Genomic DNA, 17,446 nt, shown 5'->3' on the forward strand with positions numbered 1-17,446 from the left:
GGAGAAGGGGGCACCTGGCAACTGTCTAAGGACGTCTTCAGCTTCTTGATGTTCTCTGTGACTTCCTCCTGTTTGGAGCTGCTGAGCTGGGGGTCCTTCTGCAGGGTCCACTTTTTCTGCTGAAAGTTGATGTTGTCCTCTGTGACCTTGGTGATCTTCTCTATTAACTGGTGAGAAAAAGAAAAAAAAAAAAGATTTAAAATGCAGGGTGGCTCTGGGGGGAGGGGACCTGGGGGGCTTCAGCTTAAGCTCAGAGGAGGGAGGTCCTGGCGTGTTTTGGTGATGGCTCTGGAGGGTGGATGTCGGCTCTGTCACCAGGGCATGTTTCCCAGGATCAGAGATGGTTTTTAAGAGCCAAAGGCCTGTCACGTGGCCACGAGTGTGTTCTAGATTCTTCTGCATTCTGGGAGTGATTCATCACGCTGAGCCTGATGCTGTGGGCCCCTAAAAAGCAGGTTCTCCAAGAGAAGCCCGTGGTGTGATTTTTTTGACCCGTGTGCTGACACCCAGGGTTGGAGAGGATAAACGGAAGAATAATAAGGCAATCGTTACAGCCAGAGGCCCATCCTCACTGCCATCTGCCTCTTCAGAAGGAATGAGCGAGCGAGGACGCACCGTCTATGCTGAGGCCGCCCCTTTCCTCGCGGGGCTAACGGAGGTTAACCGTGCGGGTCTGGCGACCAGACACAGTCCTGGGTGGTTTAATTTGATTTTCACAGAAACACTGCAAGGGAGTTTAACTGGCTTTTACTTTAAAAGCCAGGAAATCCCAGAAAATCAAAACAAATCTTTATGGTGTAGCAACAGTGTGAAAAATATGTGCCACCAACAAAAAACAGAAACATATGCTCCCAGTGTCTGGAGTGCCGGGTCCCTGAAGGAGAAAGCGGGGAAGAGAGATGAACCTGCTGATTGGAGACGGGTTTGTCCTGGAACAGCTTCGCGCGTCCGTAGGTGGCCTTGATGACCTGACTTCTGAAAAGCTCCAGCTGCAGCACAAAGAAAGGGAAGGGGATGAGGTGAGTGGTGCAGCTGCAGCCGCAAGGCTGGGAGAGGCGCCTCTATCGCTGGGTCCGGGAGAAATCGGTGAGAAGGCTCTGCACGCCTTTAGTGGTCATTATGGGTAATTAACACCTTCACCTCTCACCGGAAGGGGCAGTGCCCACACAAGAGAGGGGGACAGCAGGTTTTAACGACTTTTCAGGTGTGCCCGCCTAACCTAGCCGACGCACGTGGTCAGCACACACACGTCTCGGGCTCTCGGAAGAGCCACTTGCTGCCAATTATCCAGTGGGAAGTCCAGGGCCAGGAGCGCTCTTCCGTAATTGCTACGTTGGCACCAGGCTGTGAGATAAATATTGAGGCTGTCAGCCCGAGTAACTCGTGTAATCGGCAAGGGCGCCTGGGGAGAGAAGGAGGAGCTGCCTGCTGCCATTTTGTGCCTTAGACCTTGTGTCCTGAAGACGACGTCTCCTGTATTCCTCTCCAGGTCCCCGGAGCCTGGTGCAGTGCCTGGCACACAGCAGGCACTCAATAAATGCTCATTGAATGCTTATAACAGAAACATCTGTCAAGTCAGATATTCAAAGTCCTCTAGTTCAGTTCAGCCAGTTTTTATTGAGTGCCTCCCTGGTGCTGGTGTCTTCATGTTACGGGTGATGAAACAACGCAGTTAAATTAAATCAGGGCTTCTAGAATGACGAGTTCAAGATGCCCCAGGCTCATGAGACCTGAACGGCAAAGAAGCCCAAGTTTCTCTGGAAATTTACCAACATGATGGCCCTTGGCCTGGGTTTTTGGCTCACTGGCAAAATGTGGTCATGAAAGGCTCTAAAACAGAGCCCTGAAGGACCATAAGGGCCACTGAATCAATGAGAACGTCAACAGGGCCCAAGACACAGGAGTCTGCTGCATACCAGGGAGCTCTGGGAAGCCAAGTAGAGGAATTGTGACTCTCCTAAGGACACCTCTGCAGTCATCCTGCCGGAAGCCAACCGGGTGATTGGAGGGACTCTGGGTCGTCTGCTGGTTTCATGGCCAAGGGAGGGTCCTAGCTCGCCCAAGGAAAAGGTTATGTAGAGAGGGCCCTGTGGGCGATGGCCCACATTACCACCAGAGGCGCCCTACGGGACTGCTTGGCGGGGGGTGGGGATAGGGAGGGACAGGTCCTGCTGGACGATGGGCTGAGTCCTGTAGTCACTGGCCTGGGGAAGGGCAGGACCTCAGGCCAGGAGCGGGCTGTGGAGACAAGGGGGTGAAGCAGGAAGGCCCAGGCAGTGCAGAGAAGCCTCGTTTGTCCTTTCTCTCTCGAGTCTAGACCTGGAGGAATCTCAGTGTCTCTGAGGGTCTTCCTGGATGACCCCTGGCCAGAGCCATGACCAGGCCCTCGGCAAGTGGCCCAGATCATGCCCTCAAAGCGGGTGTGCACTGTGGGTGTAGAGTGCCAGCAAGGTGAGGGGTAGCCCAGGTGCACAGAGGGAAGCCCAGGCTGGTGGGCTCTCTGCCTTGCTAAGGGGTCGGCACCCTGCAGGAGAAAGGACACCGGGGGTGATGGTGTGGAAGTTGGTTGAAGAGGCTTTAAAACCTGCCTGAGAGTCAGCATCGTCATTTAACTTGTGGGTGCCTCTGAAGTTCAGCGTGTGGGACAAATTCCGGTCACACTGATGGTTCAGGCTTGGATGCTACCAAATGGAAGGGCTTTGGGAGCTGGGCTGGGTGGGATGGAGGGCTCCTTTAAGGATTGTGGTTCTTAACCTTTTTTGGTGGTTTACAGATCCTTCTGAGAATCCAATGAGTGACGAGGTGGACTCACTCTCCCAGAAAAAGAAAAGCACAAACACATACACGCAAAACATTCTTGGTCCCCCTGGAGCCATGGCTGCCAGGAGAGGATGCCTTGTGGAGGGGGTCCAAGATGGGCTGCCCTCAGTGGGCCATATTCCGGAGGGCCAGTGCCCCATCTTGGATTCTCGTTTGCTCTCCCTTAGCCTTTGGTGAAGGCTCGTTTGCATGTTCTGGCCCTCATGTCTGTGCCACGTGCAAGAGGAAGGGCCACCCAAGGGCCATCTTGGGTCAGAGCCCTGGGAAATGGCCCTCCCCAGACCTGCCAGGTCACAGCCTGCTCCCCACCCTGCCCATCTCCATCTGGCATAAGCTGTGGTATTCTGGGTTTTGCTTTATTAAGAAAAGTGGCAGGACTTCCCTGGCGCTCCAGTGATTAAGACTCCGCGCTTCCACTGCAGGGGGCACGGGTTCCATCCAAAACAAAATGAAACAAAACAAAACAAACAAACAACAAAAAGAAATGTGGCATTTCCCTGTGGACACTGAGTGTAGCATCTGTTTGGGGGCCCAGAGGAAGAAAGATCGCTGTAAATGTCAGGACAAAAAATGTGAAGGAGAAAGTGCTAGAAACACCCCTGGGGTCCAGAGCTCAAACCCTTCCCAAGAGGGAACCGCACAGCTGGTTCACTGGGGCGGGCCTTGAGCTGGGACTGGCTGCTTGGTCAGGGTCTCAGGCAACAGCAAACACTGGAGTGGGCAGCTTCCCAGAAGGAAAAGCCTCTTCAGTGATGCCCACTGGGACGCGGGAGCCACACAAAGCCCTGCCCCTGAGATAAGCGGGTGAACTAAGCCAGGCCGTCTTCTTCCTCACTCATCCCTGCCGGCCGCTTGGGTGTGGGATTCCGTGGAGAGCACGGGCCGGTGAAGGGGCTCTGCAGCACGCCTACCTGACCTACTGCCCTTTCCAAATTGGCTTTAATGAGGTTTTCTCTGTTCCCCATTTCTTGCAGCTGAAGCAATTTCCTTCTGGAATCCTCCTGAAGCTTCTTTTCAACCTGAAAGGATGATGAAAGCGTGGGCTTGCTGCTAATGTGATCATCATGCCCCCTGGGGAAACTCTTCGGGGGGGGCTAATGGCAGTGGGGGAGTTCCTGAGGGGTAGGGACAGCTGCAGCCCAGTGGCAGGGGTCACAGGCATGCACGGGGTGGAGGCAAAGTCACAGGGAGTTGCCCCCTATGGGAAAGGGCCGAGCTCTGCACCCTGGGCTCAACTATGTTCTACCGCAGACTCCAATCCCAGCTCGGTCCCTAACAAGCCGTACGACTCTGGGAAAGTTATTTCACTGCTCCGTGACTCAGTGTACTCATCTGTCAAATGGGGATGATGATACTAGTACCACTGCATAGAGTTATTGTGGGGATTCAATGTTTGGAATAGTGCTTAAGGGCTCTGTGAGTGTGTTAAGTACTGTTGTAACCTATGAAAGGTGGACGGGAATGTCCGCCGTACAGTCTCGTTCTAATAACTCATGATGGGTACTTGGAAATGTTATTATTGGGTTTATTATCATAACTATTTGTCGTTACCACTTTGAGCACACTCACTGGTGGAAACCTCTCTGGAGGCTTGCTAAAGCAATGTCTATTAAGAATAGACAAAGGAAGAGAATAGACAAAGAATAGACAAACGCCTTCCTGCAAAGGAAGGCGTTTAAAGTGAAGCTTGCCTATTTTTCCCCCCCTTGCTTGGGTAACAGTCAATGCACAGTAAGCTTGGGAGTGCTCCACGCTACCCTTTGCTGGCCAGTATAGGCCTTGCAGCTGCTCAATTCTTGGACGCACCTGCTGAGCCCTGGGCTCTGGCACTAACAGGAAATGAGGCAAACTCTCGTAAATAAATGGAAAGATTTTGTGCTGAAACAAATTCACAGGCTGTTTATTAGGGATCTGAAGAGGGGGATCACAGGGATGTAATAAAAGACCCAGAAAAGCTCTTAAGAGCTTTCTTCTGAGTAGTGTGGTACAGTGGAAGAGCCTCTACCCAGCTCTGTTACCTTGGAAGAGTCATCTAACCTCTCTGGGCCTTAGTTTTCTCCCAGGTCTAAACATGCTCTGACTTCTATTTCAGCAGCCTTTTTCATATGCTGCAAAAGCCAAGTCCAACCTTGGACTCTGCCTTATCTGTGTTCTCCATGAACAGCCCCCATTCCCATCCCCAAGCCTCAGAGTCACCTTCAGCGGCCGCCCTGCTCCCTCTCTCACACTCGGTAGTCTCCACGCCTGTCCTCCAATCCCTCTCACATGCAAGTTGGCCTGTGACAACTGGCCTCCTCGCCTCTAGTTTTGTTTCTTCCAGTGCAATCTTAACGGTACTGTGAGAGTTACCCAGCTGGAAGGCAGCTCTGTCCAACAGAACTTTCTGCAACGACACAGGTACTCTGAGCGAGCCTGTGTTGTCTAATACGGCAGCCACTAGCCACATCTGGGTATCGAGTGCTCGAGATGTGGCTGGTGTGATGGAGGAACTGAATTTAAAATTTTATTTAATTTTGATTAATTTCAGTGTAAACAGTAGCATGTGGCTGTTTGCTACGCCAGGGTAACCGAAGTCAGACGAACCTCGAGTCAGACAAAACCGACTGTGCAATTGGGCTAGTTACTTTACTAGTAACTAGTAGCCTTGACTTTCTCATCTGTAAAATGGAGAGGATGATTTCTAGATCACAGCACTGTTGTGAAGATGAAGAGATGAAATGTTCGGGGTAATACCTAGTACATGAGAAATTGTAACTATCATTTTCACTCTTATTACTGGCCACGAATGTCATTGCATCAGTCCCCTGTTCAGAAGCCTTAGTAGCTCCCCACTGCCTATGTGGTACAGAGCCCAGGAGCCTGAATTAAGGTAAAACATCAAGCCAGGGATTCAAGAAGCCCCTACGAACTCTGAACAAGGTAAACAAAAATGAATCCACACCTAGATAAACCATAATAAAACTGCTGGAAATCAAGGGAAAAGACAATCTTAAAAGCAACCAGAGAAAAAGACAGATTATGCAAAGGTACAACAGTTAGGCTTACAGATGACTTCTAAATAGAAATAATAGGAGCCACAAGACAATAGTGACATATCTAATGCTATCTCTAATGTGCTGAAAGAAAAGAATTGCCATTGTAGAATTCAATACGCAGTCAAATGTGTTTTAAGAAGGAAGGTTAAATATACATCTCCAGACAGACACACAGGCACATCTGAGAATTTGTCATCAGCAGAGCCACAATGAGGGAAAACACTAAAGGGTATTCTTCAGACACAAGAAAAATGAACCCAGATGGATGATCAGAGATGCAGAAAAGACAAGCAACAGTAAGGGTAATGTGTGGATATGATACTGACTATATAAAAACACTAATAATGTCTTTTGGGGTTTTAACTATCAAGAGGAGTTTAGAAAATGACAGCAATGGCTTATAAATCTGGAGGGGGTAAGTGAAGTTAAGGTGTTCGAAACTCATTGCACTGTCAAGGAAAAGTGCATAATTGTCAACTACTATTGCCTCTTGGTAAGTTAAGAATGCATACTGTAGTCTTTAGGATGACTACTAAGAGAATAGTAGAAGAGTGAAAAACTTAATTAATGTGTGATTTTGGTGAGTCAAGGATGAATGCTATTGTCTTACTATTACTAAAAGAATAGTAAAAAAGTGAAATATTTCCAAGCTAATAGATGGGGAAAGTGGAATGAGAGAAAACCATCAACTCAGAAGGAGGCAAGAAAGGAGAGAAAAAGGAATATAGCACAGATGGTACAACTGGTACTGAGCAAGAAGGTAGATTTAAACCCCAGTACATGAGTAATTATGTAATATAAATGACCTAAAAGTCAAAGATTGTCAAACTGGATTTTGTAAAAACGATACGCTATTTGGAAGGCATATGTCTAAAACTTAAAGACAAAAATTGACAGAGAAAGTATGAAAAAGATATGCTATGAAAACTCTAACCAACAGAAAGCCAGTGATGAAGCTAAATGACAAAGAAGACGTTAAGGGAGAAACACTACTAGAGATGAAAAGGGACATTTCGTGATGATCAAAAGTTTTGTTCTACAGGAAGTATTAGGATTCTAAATTTATATGCACCTAGTAACACAGCCTCAAAATATATAAAGCAAAAAATGTTAATATTAAAAGAAGAAACACACAAATTACAAACATGATGAGATTTTTAAAAACATTCTCAATGACTGATGGAACAAAAAGACAAAAAAAATCAATATGAGAATTTAAGTTGGAACATCATTGGCAAACTTGATTTAATGGATCAATTCTTTCCTAGATAATTTCACAATTAAGATTTGAAGGCAGTCTAGGGTAGTGGTTTCACACAGGAGCTTTGGAGTCAGGCAGACCTGGATTCAAGTTCTGCCACAACTACTTTATGCAAGTGAACTTGGGTAACTTCCTTCACCTCTGCGAGCCTCAGTTTTCCTGACTGTAAAGTGGGATCAATACCGGTATAGAACGCATGGGGTCACTGTGAGGATTCACAGAGATGATGCAGGTGGAGTGCTTGCCCCAGAGTGGTTGCCAGGCTGACCTGTCCCTGCCATACCTTGCTCTTTTCCCGCAGCATCTTAGAGATCAGGCTCTGCTCGGTACTGCTCCTTTTCAGCTCCTCCCTGAGCTTCCTCATTTCTTTCTCCATGTCATGGATTTGCTGAAAGAGTTCCAACAACAGGGAAGTCAACTTCATAACTCATTTCATCCGGTTCATTAAGGCAGAAACCTAGTCTGGGATTCGCTTAATTCCTTCCCTTGGGGGACAATTCTACATCTTTAAGGCAAAGTAGACTTTCTTTCAACGGATGCAATGAAAGTGCTGGGTGAGGGAAAATTTGAGTTTCTTTTGAAGATCAGCATGGATCCTGGATTAAACAGTACAAGATACCTATCCACTCATTAGAATCTCTTTCCTTAGGGTATATTTTTGAGTTCAATCTAAATAAGGGCTGTTTGGAAGACACAATGGGCACAGTTTGGAAGAAAAGGACAATAACATTTTTCTTTTTTTCTCATTTGAGGCAGAGAAGTGTGCTCCTGGCATAGAGAAGAGCACACGTCTCCTCCCCCGTCCCAGGCACCGTCCTTCCCAACGGATGGAAAACGTATGCCTGGTGATGTGCACGAGGATTCGGCTGGTACAGGGGGTGAACATTTACATTTAGCGGTCATCTTTTCATTGTATTAATTTTTATGTTCACCTTCCATACAAGGCCAGTGATACATTTGCTTTTTATTTTGTTTTTATGAATTGGTGTAGAATTGAATGTATTTAAGTAAAAATACTTAAAGAAGAGTGGTGTTAATAACAGTGCCCGGGGCTGTGATAAAACTTGTGACAGTGGATCATGAAAGTTTGGGCATCACAAGTGCAGGGGTAGGGACCACGGTGAATTTCTAGCAGCATATGGTGGCCACCTCCCGTCCCTTTCCCCAGGGGAAACCTGATGAGGGGCCTCGAGCCCACTGCCCGGAAAATCTGGGGAGAGTGTGTTTTCCATGGTCTTTTTACCCATCTCTTTGAGGCTAGCAAATCAAAGAATTATGAGACTACATTAACAGACAAACACCCATAAAGCCCCAGAGCTTGTGCTAGCTAATGGGCCAAGGAACCCCTCCAAAACCCTGAAGGTCAAAATCTAGGCTTTCTGTGGACACCTAGGGGTGAAGAGGTTCAACGCACGGTTTTGCAGAGTTTTAACTCTTTCTCTTGGGCTTCCCAGTGCTCCTTCTGGGCATCTTCCTTCTGTAACTCTTCTTTCAGCACTGAGCACTGTGGAGAAAAAGGACACGGCCACGGGGGCTGGGCTGGGGCTCCCAAGTCCCTGTGTTCACGCCCAGGAGTGTTTCCTGCTGTATAACCCAATCACACCTCTGAATTCCGAGAGGCGAGACCATTTGTGTGATGGGAGCACGGGATACTGCAGTCGTTCCCAGTTCACCCCTCTCATGAGTTCTGAGGAATAGAGCATCTAAATTCCTCTTCAAAAGCCAGCAAACTTCACCGCAGGGGAAATCCAGCTTTGTAGAGTCTGGGTACTTAGGGTGCAGGAATTGGGATGTTTTCACGCTGTGACCGGTGAGGGTGGAGGTGGGGGAACCAGTGAGCTCGGGTCCATCTTAGGGCTTTTGTGCAGGTTGCATCTCAAAGACACAACTGCCCCGGCTGGTGTGGAGGGGTAAACGGAGCTGTCTTTCCCGAGGGTGGCTCGGCAACAGGCATTAAGGGCATAAGGATGGATGTGCCTTCTTTTGACCTAGCAATTCCCACTTCAGGAATGTACCTTAAGGGCAATGACTGGAGAAATAAGTAAATCTGTAGTTTCAAGGATGCTCTTCACAGAATTGTCAGTAACAGTGGAAGAAAAAAAAAAAAAAGAGGAAACAACCCAAGTGTTGTTTATAACAGCAGACCACTTTATAACACTGGGTACATCCAGGAGAAAGTATGTAGCTTTTAAGACCAAGGATAAGAGCGTTGATTTATTAGCACAGGAAATAGTAAGTATTTAAAAATTTTAAAAATGTGCATAGTGTAAATTCACTATAAAATGATTGATTGATTGATTTCTAGGTAATATATAGAAACAAGACTGGACGAACATACATGAAAATATTAACATTGATTTCTCAAGGTAGCATTTCCTCTCCTCTCTTCTTATTTTTTCTTTTCAATGTCATCTACTTATTTTTCTAAAATTAACACACATGATGTATGTCATTAAAAAAAAAAAGGCATCTCAAATGTTCACAAGAGCAGTATCCTTGGTGGTGATGAGCCCTTGTGCTATTGGCCGGCACAGGCTAGAGGAGGAGGGACCTCATTCCAAGGTCAATGAGGAAGGGGAAACGGGGACATAAATCATCCAAATGCACTTCAGGAGGTAGAAGAGCCAAGCAGGTGCTGTCTTTGCATATTCCTTCTACTTAGCACCAGCTCTGCACCCCCTTCCCGTCCCCAACACACACACCACGTAAAAAAGCTATAGCACATGCCTAGGAAGACACTCCGCTTGGGAGAAGCGAATGCAGAGGGCTTGGCCAGGCAGCTGACCGGGGGCAGAGGCAGAGGAGCACAACTAAAACCAGCCTCCCACTTCTCGGAAAACGATTCTGTCATCCCCATTTCACAGATGGGGAAGTGGAGGCCAAATAATTTACAATAAAAGAAAGCTCTGGGATTGGACCCTGGTCTGTCTGACCCCAAAGCTCATGCAGTGCCTTTCACCAGCTCCAAACTGGGTATGGTACTACGTACCAGGTATTACTTATTGTGCCTTTTCCTTGGAACCTCAAGATCTGTTCTTACCCCACCCCCACGCAGACCTAGCTAACCCATCGTGTAGCCGCTGGGAATCTCTGAGTTGCCACCTGAGATGAAAGCTTTGAGGTTTTACCTTGACTCACAGAAACAGACACATCATACAAATACTGAGAAATCTTAGCCTATAGAGTCAGGATTCTGAAGTTAGCATTGAAGGCAAGATTTGCAAATAGTCAAAGTTACATGTAAAAAGCTCTCTGCTTGCCTACCACGTTCATTTTCCATAGAGAAATTCTACACACTAAAGTCTAAGGAAGAAATGAGAGTCTGCGTGTTTGCATCTGGATCTTCAAACATTCTGCTTTGAAGGCAATTATGAGAACCAGTGGTGCTGGGACCACGATGCAGCCGTGTGGTCGTCCTTGCTCACAGAGAGATCCTATTCTGTTTAACATTAAACTTTGCAATGGCAATATATGCTAATAGGTGTGTTTGTTGCTGGGATTAAACAAACTAATTTATAATAGGGGTTAGAAAATGTTTGCTGGATTTGAATATATATTATGCTTATTCTGAGCCACATACACGCTGTACTTTGAAAAGCTGCAAAGAAGTTGGCCACCTGCCCAGCAACTACCCTCCCTGTGCCCTTGGGCACGGGCCTCATCTCACCACCGTGTGTCATGTGACTCCACTGTGTCTGCTTTTCGCAGCTACAATTTGGTGATGACCCGACACTCACTCTGGAGCTGAGGGCTTCGAGCTGGTGATCCTTTTCTTTGTTCTCACTTTTTAGTTGATTCACCTCCTGTTTTAGCTGTTGAACTTGATCATCCTTTACTAACACATCTCTTTGCAAAGATGACACCATTTCTGTAAAAAAAACCAAACCAAAACAAAACAAAAAACTTATGGAGGTCAAAGAGGCAGGAAGGGTTATTGGCAACACCATGGCTGTCAGCCAACGTTTGGACAAGACCTTCCAAGCCCGGGCCACCACCGGTGCCCGCCTAGAACTGGGGAGGCTTTTTCCAAGGGCCCCAGAGCAGGAATGGGAATGAGAGCAAAGTCCACGGAACATGGTTTGAGGCTTCAGTGAGAATGAGGGGCAGTCAGCACCAGCGAGAGGAGAAGCATTTGGGGGCCCCTTGTGGGCACAGGCCAGGCAAAGCCGGGAGGACAAGCTACACCATGGGCCTGGGGAACAAAGGCCCAGCACAGGGAAGGTCCAGGAATTCTCCAGAGGCCAGGAGACAGGCTTGTGGCAGAGGGCACTGCTGGACACTATTGATGGGGTGGTTGGTTTCACACTCCTCTGAGTTTGGACCCCTCTCTATCACTTATTAGCTTGGTGGTCTTGGACAAGCTATTTCACCTCCCACTGTCTGTCCCGCACAGAATTATTGTAAGGGTCAAATGAGACGGTATGTCCCAAGAACATAAAGTGGCTAAATTATGTTTGTTACATGGCGCCTATTAGTTTTCTCGGCAGCCAGCTTCCAAAATGGCCCCAATGATCCCTGCCGCTTAGAATTCATGCCCTGTGTAGCCCCTCCCACCCTGAATAGGGCTGACATGGGTAACCAATATGATACTGTGGAAATGATGGAATGTTTCCTCCCAGGCTGGGTCATAAAAGACACTGTGGCCTCCTCTTGGCTCTCTCTTGAATCACTCACTGTGGGAGAAGCCAACTGCCGTGTTGTGAGGATGCTCAAGCAGCCCTAGAGAGAAGCACGTGTGGTGAGGGACTAAGGCCTCCAGCCAATAGCCACATGAGCAGCCATTCTGAACGGGGATCCTCCAGCTCCCCTCGAGGCTTTAGATGACATGACTGATGCCCCAGCCGACATCTTGACTGCAACTCATGAGAACTAAGTCACCCCCAGCCCTCAAATTCCTGAACTACAGAAACTGGGTGAGATAATAAATATTGGTTGGGGTTTTATCCATTACATGTTGGGGTAACTTGTTATGCAGCAATAGATAACTACTCCATTACTGTAGTATCATTTTTTTTAAAACATCTTTATTGGAGTATAATTGCTTTACAATGGTGTGTTAGTTTCTGCTTTATAACAAAGTGAATCAGTTATGCATATACATATATCCCCATATCTCTTCCCTCTTGCGTTGTAGTATCATTTTGAATAGAAGTGGGAAGAAGGGTGCATAAATGCAGTGGTATTGGGTTATCTCATACGGTTCTTTTCTTGGAAGAACATTAGGCCCAGTTTTATTGGTAGGTATCAATCAAGAATGTATATGAAATACAGAACAAAATGCTCCAGAATTTCATTTTAAAAATGAGCTTTGCCTCCAGGACACAGTTAAGTTACTTGGAAATCCCTCTGGGGCTTGCCACACTTTGAGTGGGTCCAGCTCTTCTCAAGAGTTATCCCAACCCAGGTCTGTCCGACTCCCTGATTGGAGAAAGTGGGATCTGAGACAGGCTTGATGCTTGGATGAGGTCTGACTGGCCGACCTATGGGAGGAAGGTGAGGACCAGCGAGTTCATCCGTACATTCCTGGTGCCCAGAACAGCACCTAGCCTGGGGGAGGCGCTCAGAAAATATCTGAGGACATCCCGAGTTAGGGAGGAGCAGAAGTAGAGACCTGGGGGCAGCAGGGGGTGGGGGTGGGAGTGATTAAGTTGCAGAGTGAGGCAGCAGAAAAGCACAGATTCATACAGAGATGGTGATTCACGTGCGACTCAAGGCTATGCCTGGCCTTTACAGCTGTGGGCGTGTTTCCTGCTACGCGCTGGCTGCTTTAAGAGTGATGTGTCCCTCCGAAGCTCATCGCCTCCTCCCTGTCACCTGCTTCTCTCCCTCCCCTCGTATGTGAGTGGTCCCATCCTCTTCAGGTCTCTAGACATGTCATTTTCTGCTTAAAAAAACTCCACTGGATTCTCAACACCCTTAGAATAAAAACCCCAGACACCCCCGACCCTGCCCAGCCCCACAACCCCTTGTTCACTCCATGCAGCCTCACTTGCCCTTGGTTTGTCCTTGCCCACCTGAAACAGGTCCTCTCTAAAAGAAGGACATAGCCGTGGAGGATACAACATAAACTGGTTAGAATCAGCAAGGTCCAAGGTGGCGTAAGATTCGACTTCCAGTGGAACTTGAGCCTCATTATAGGCTCATTCTAATACATTAGCTAAATGACACACCCACCAGCACCAGGACAGTTCCGAGGCTGACCATGAAGGTCAGAAAGGGGGTGGTGGCCCAATTCCTGGAAATCCCCGCCCCTTCCCCAAAATATTAGAGCTGTCATAATCCTCCCACTCATTAGCCTATAAAATTACCCAGCCCATAAAAACGAACCACCCCATATTTGGGGGCCTCTAGCCTTCTGAGATGGCCCACACTCTGTCTGTAGAGTGTGTTTCTCTCTAAATAAATCCACTTCTTACTTTGTCTCTCACTGAATTCTTTCTGCAATGAGACATAAAGAACCTGAGCTTTATTAAGTCCCGAGACCAGATGTGTGATCTCGATTAAAAGACAGTGGGTTCTGACTGGGCTCGAGTCCCAGCCCACGGGTTCGAGTGCCACCTGAGTTGCGTGGCTCCATGCCCACTAAGCTGTTCTCCCTTGGCCTCCCCCCTTGAAGCACTGGCCACCACGACACACAGTTTATTTTCTCCACAGCACCACTGCTCTCTGAAGTGGGCTTGTTTATTCATCCGTTTACTTTTATTGTCTGTCACCCCCTCCTGCATCTGTGAGTACAGGAATCTGACTGTCTTGCTTGGCTCTCCCTCCCCAGAGCCTGGAATGGGGGCCTGACACCTAGTAGGTGCTCAATAAACATGTTGAAGGAATGAAGGAATCCAGGAAATCGAAGCTCAGCCACAGCTGTGCATTGGCTGCCCCTCTCCACACCCAAGCCCTTTATCAGGGAACCACCTCTGATAAAATTAGAAACTTTTCACTTGGGCCCAAGTGCACTCGGGTGAAATGGGTGAGACAATGGGTGCCTTAAAAGAGTGACCTCGGTGCGTCCTCAGCCCCGCCCCCGGCGCGCGGGCGTTAGGCGGACGCGGTGGTCTGGGCGCCTGCGACGCGCGTGGTCTGGCCGGGCGCTGGCATCCGAGCGGGGCTGGCTGGGCGGCGGGAGCCGTCACAGGAAATAAGTGACCATGGTGCTCAGTAGTTCGGATAAGATGATTCAACTCCAGAAAAACACTGCTAACATCAGGAATATCTGTGTTTTGGCTCATGTTGACCATGGAAAAACTACTCTGGCTGACTGTCTTATATCTAGCAATGGCATCATCATCTCCAGCCGCCTGGCAGGCAAGTTAAGGTACATGGACAGCAGAGAGGATGAACAGGTCCGAGGGATCACTATGAAATCCAGTGCCATTTCACTACATTATGCAAAAGACACAGGCAGTTCTGCGACAAGCCTGGCTCGAAAACATCCGTCCAGTTTTAGTGATTAATAAGATAGATCGCTTGAGAGTGGAACTGAAATTCACCCCACAGGAGGCCTATTGTCACCTCAAGAATATTTTAGAACAGATTAATGCACTCACAGGAACTCTTTTTACTTCTAAAGTCCTAGAAGAGCAGAGCAGAGAGAGAGACTGAATCCCAAGTGAATCCAAATTCTGAGCAAGGAGAGCAAGTGTGTGACTGGAGCCCTGGCTTGGAGGACACGGATGATTCTCACCTTTACTTCTCTCCAGACCAGGGAAATGTGGTATTTACAAGTGCAATAGATGGGTAGGGCTTTGGAGACTTTCTGGGAGCTTGGTAGCTGGACACATTGTTCTGCCACTTGCGGCCACTTGGGAGCCCGAGTTCAGAGACCCCAGTGTGTAATGGCCAACGGGCAGGAAGTGAGTGAGGCCTTCTGTGAGCACCTCCAGAAGCCGCTGGCTGGGTTCCAGCCCTGTAACGTCTGGGACTGCCCCTCGAGGTGGTTCACGGGCACGTGGTCAGAGTGCTCTGGGTCTTGCGGTGAAGGATTCCGCAGTCGGCAAGTGACCTGTAAGCGCACGAGAGCCAATGGAACTGTGCAGGTGATGCCTCCGAGAGCATGTGCCCCCAGAGAGAGGCCTCCGGGAAGAAGCCCCTGCTCCAGTCACCCGTGTGTTCAAGGGCTTATTGAACCAGGGAACCAGTTGTTCTGATTAACTCCAAGCACTACACGGCTCCACGCTTGTCTCACTGGAAGATGCACAGCCCCAATTCTGCACAGGGACGACGCAAAGCAGAGTGTGATGCGTCTTTCTGGAGCATCGAGTTTATTAACCAGAATTGGAAGAACCAAGGAGCTCTTGGAACAAGAACTATCCCCCTCCCCCACCAGCACGGAAGACAGAAGAGTGGGGGAGGGGAGACGTGCCCCAGGAATGACAGTCCAGTCTTTGAAGTTTCACCCAGGTGGGGGTTGAGGGGCAGACCTGTAGCCACGGTGGCCTCGCTTTCGGTCGCCCGGGCTGCTCCGGACCATCCTCTGAGCTGGCCAGGGTCTTGGATACGATGCTTCTGAAGGCCGTGCAGAGAACACACCACCTTCCACTGGACCGGGCCCCAGGGAGCGCGGTGGCCTGACCTTTCTGCCTCGGTCATCCATGGGGTTCACATGGGCTCACTTTATTATGACGCCTCTTGCTGGGCAGCTTGCAACAAAGATGTTTTAAAATGAAGTTCCAGATTCTCCCAGCCACCCCTTGCTTTTTCTGGCTGTGGCCAGAGAGAGTGGATGAGGACACACTCTCAGGCTGCCCAGTGTGGGAGGACCTTCCAGTGTTGGACACACCCAGGGGGCAGCTGGTTCCCTCTGGGGCTCCAATCCTGCTGCTGCTGGAGGTGGATGTCCCAGTGCCACACTGGGGGGCTGGGCTGGGGGTGGCAGTCCTCGCCTCCAGGCTGGGTGGGGGACAGGCAGACTCACCGGTCTTCTGCCCTGCCTGCTGGTCTTCCTGCAGCTGCACATTTTTTCTCTGGTAGAGCCACCTGGTTTGCAGGGAGGACACCACAGGGCTTGGAGAAGGCTCAAGTTCACTGCCACTGAGGTCCCCGGAAGAGAAGGGCATCACAGTTATGATGGAGACCCCCACCTTGGGTTTCATGGAGCGCACACTGCCTGTTCCAGTGTCCTGGATCTGGTCGCAAGTCAAGCCCGGAGTCCTCACCATTGTCACCTCCAGGTCCTCTTCACAGGGTGGCTGGAGTGGCTCCTTCTGGCCCATGTTCACCCATGGATGCCTTATGAGGTCAGGTAAGGTGCCTCTGTCACTGGGGTTGAGGGCAATCATTTTTTGTAATAGATCCCTTATCTCCAAAGACAGATAAGGTGGGATGGGGTATTGCCCTTGTAGGATTTGCTTCCGCAGCTCCTGGAAGTCTTTTCCCACAAAGGGCTGGGACCCAGTTACCATGGTGTAGAGCACTGCTCCCAAGCTCCACACGTCCACCGCAGGGCCGCTGTAGCTCTGCCCCAGGAAGAGTTCCGGGGCAGCATAAGGGGCTGTGCCGCAGATCATGTCCAGTTGGTCAGTGTCATCACACTCGTTGCTGAGGCCAAAGTCTGTAAGTTTGATATTCATGTTGGAATCAAAGAGGAGGTTCATTGGCTTCAGGTCCCGGTGCACGATGCCCCTCTGGTGGCAGTGCTGCAGGGCGGAGACCAGCTGCTGGAACAGGCCTCGGGCCTCCGCCTCTGTCATACGGCCATGGATCTTCAAATGGCGGTACACGTCCCCCCCACTGAGGTACTCCATCACCACGAAAAATGTCTCCTCCGTGTCAATCACCCCCAGCAGTTTTACAATATTGGGGTGATTCAGAGCCTTCAGACTGCACACTTCCCGGAAAAGTGCCTGGACACTTGAGAAGCTCTGACGCCTTTTCTTTATGACCTTGACGGCCACCTGTGTCCCGGTCAGAATGTGCCGGGCCAACTTCACTTTACCGAAGGTGCCTTCACCAATGGTGTGGAGGATCTCGAAGTCATCAATGTGAGCCTCCTTGTCAGCAGAGTTGGCTGTGAGGCCCGGCATCGTGGTGACCTGCTAACTGCACTGACTGACAGCACTACCGAGCAACGCTAACTATGCTAACTAACAATGCTAACTGTACTAACAGTGCTAAGTATGCTATCTCTACTAACGACGCTAACTACGCTAACTGTACCAACAGCGCTAACTAGTACTAACTACACTAACTCTGCTAATCAAGTATTAACTATACCAACTGTGCTAACTATACCAACAATACTGACTCTGCTAACTGTAGAAAGAAAAATGAGACAAATAAAAAAGAGTAGAGAAAAGAGAAACAAAAAATCAACCAAATGGCAGAAACAAGGAAA

General features: G+C 48.9%; 1 protein-coding gene across 1 annotated transcript in view; it reads right to left on the reverse strand.

The window, feature by feature from the left end:
* FHAD1 (forkhead associated phosphopeptide binding domain 1) overlaps positions 1 to 17,446 on the reverse strand; it is a 146,212-nt gene that overhangs the window by 63,819 nt on the left and 64,947 nt on the right. Inside the window, exons 8-13 of the mRNA XM_061184091.1 lie at positions 10,854 to 10,984; positions 8,531 to 8,620; positions 7,400 to 7,504; positions 3,732 to 3,839; positions 906 to 989; positions 15 to 167 (exon numbers count right to left, since the gene is read on the reverse strand). Coding sequence (XP_061040074.1) covers positions 15 to 167; positions 906 to 989; positions 3,732 to 3,839; positions 7,400 to 7,504; positions 8,531 to 8,620; positions 10,854 to 10,984 — 671 coding nt within the window. The remainder of the gene's footprint in view (positions 1 to 14; positions 168 to 905; positions 990 to 3,731; positions 3,840 to 7,399; positions 7,505 to 8,530; positions 8,621 to 10,853; positions 10,985 to 17,446) is intronic.

The sequence above is a fragment of the Eubalaena glacialis genome, chromosome 3, assembly GCF_028564815.1.
Source record: "Eubalaena glacialis isolate mEubGla1 chromosome 3, mEubGla1.1.hap2.+ XY, whole genome shotgun sequence".
Lineage (NCBI taxonomy): Eukaryota > Metazoa > Chordata > Mammalia > Artiodactyla > Balaenidae > Eubalaena > Eubalaena glacialis.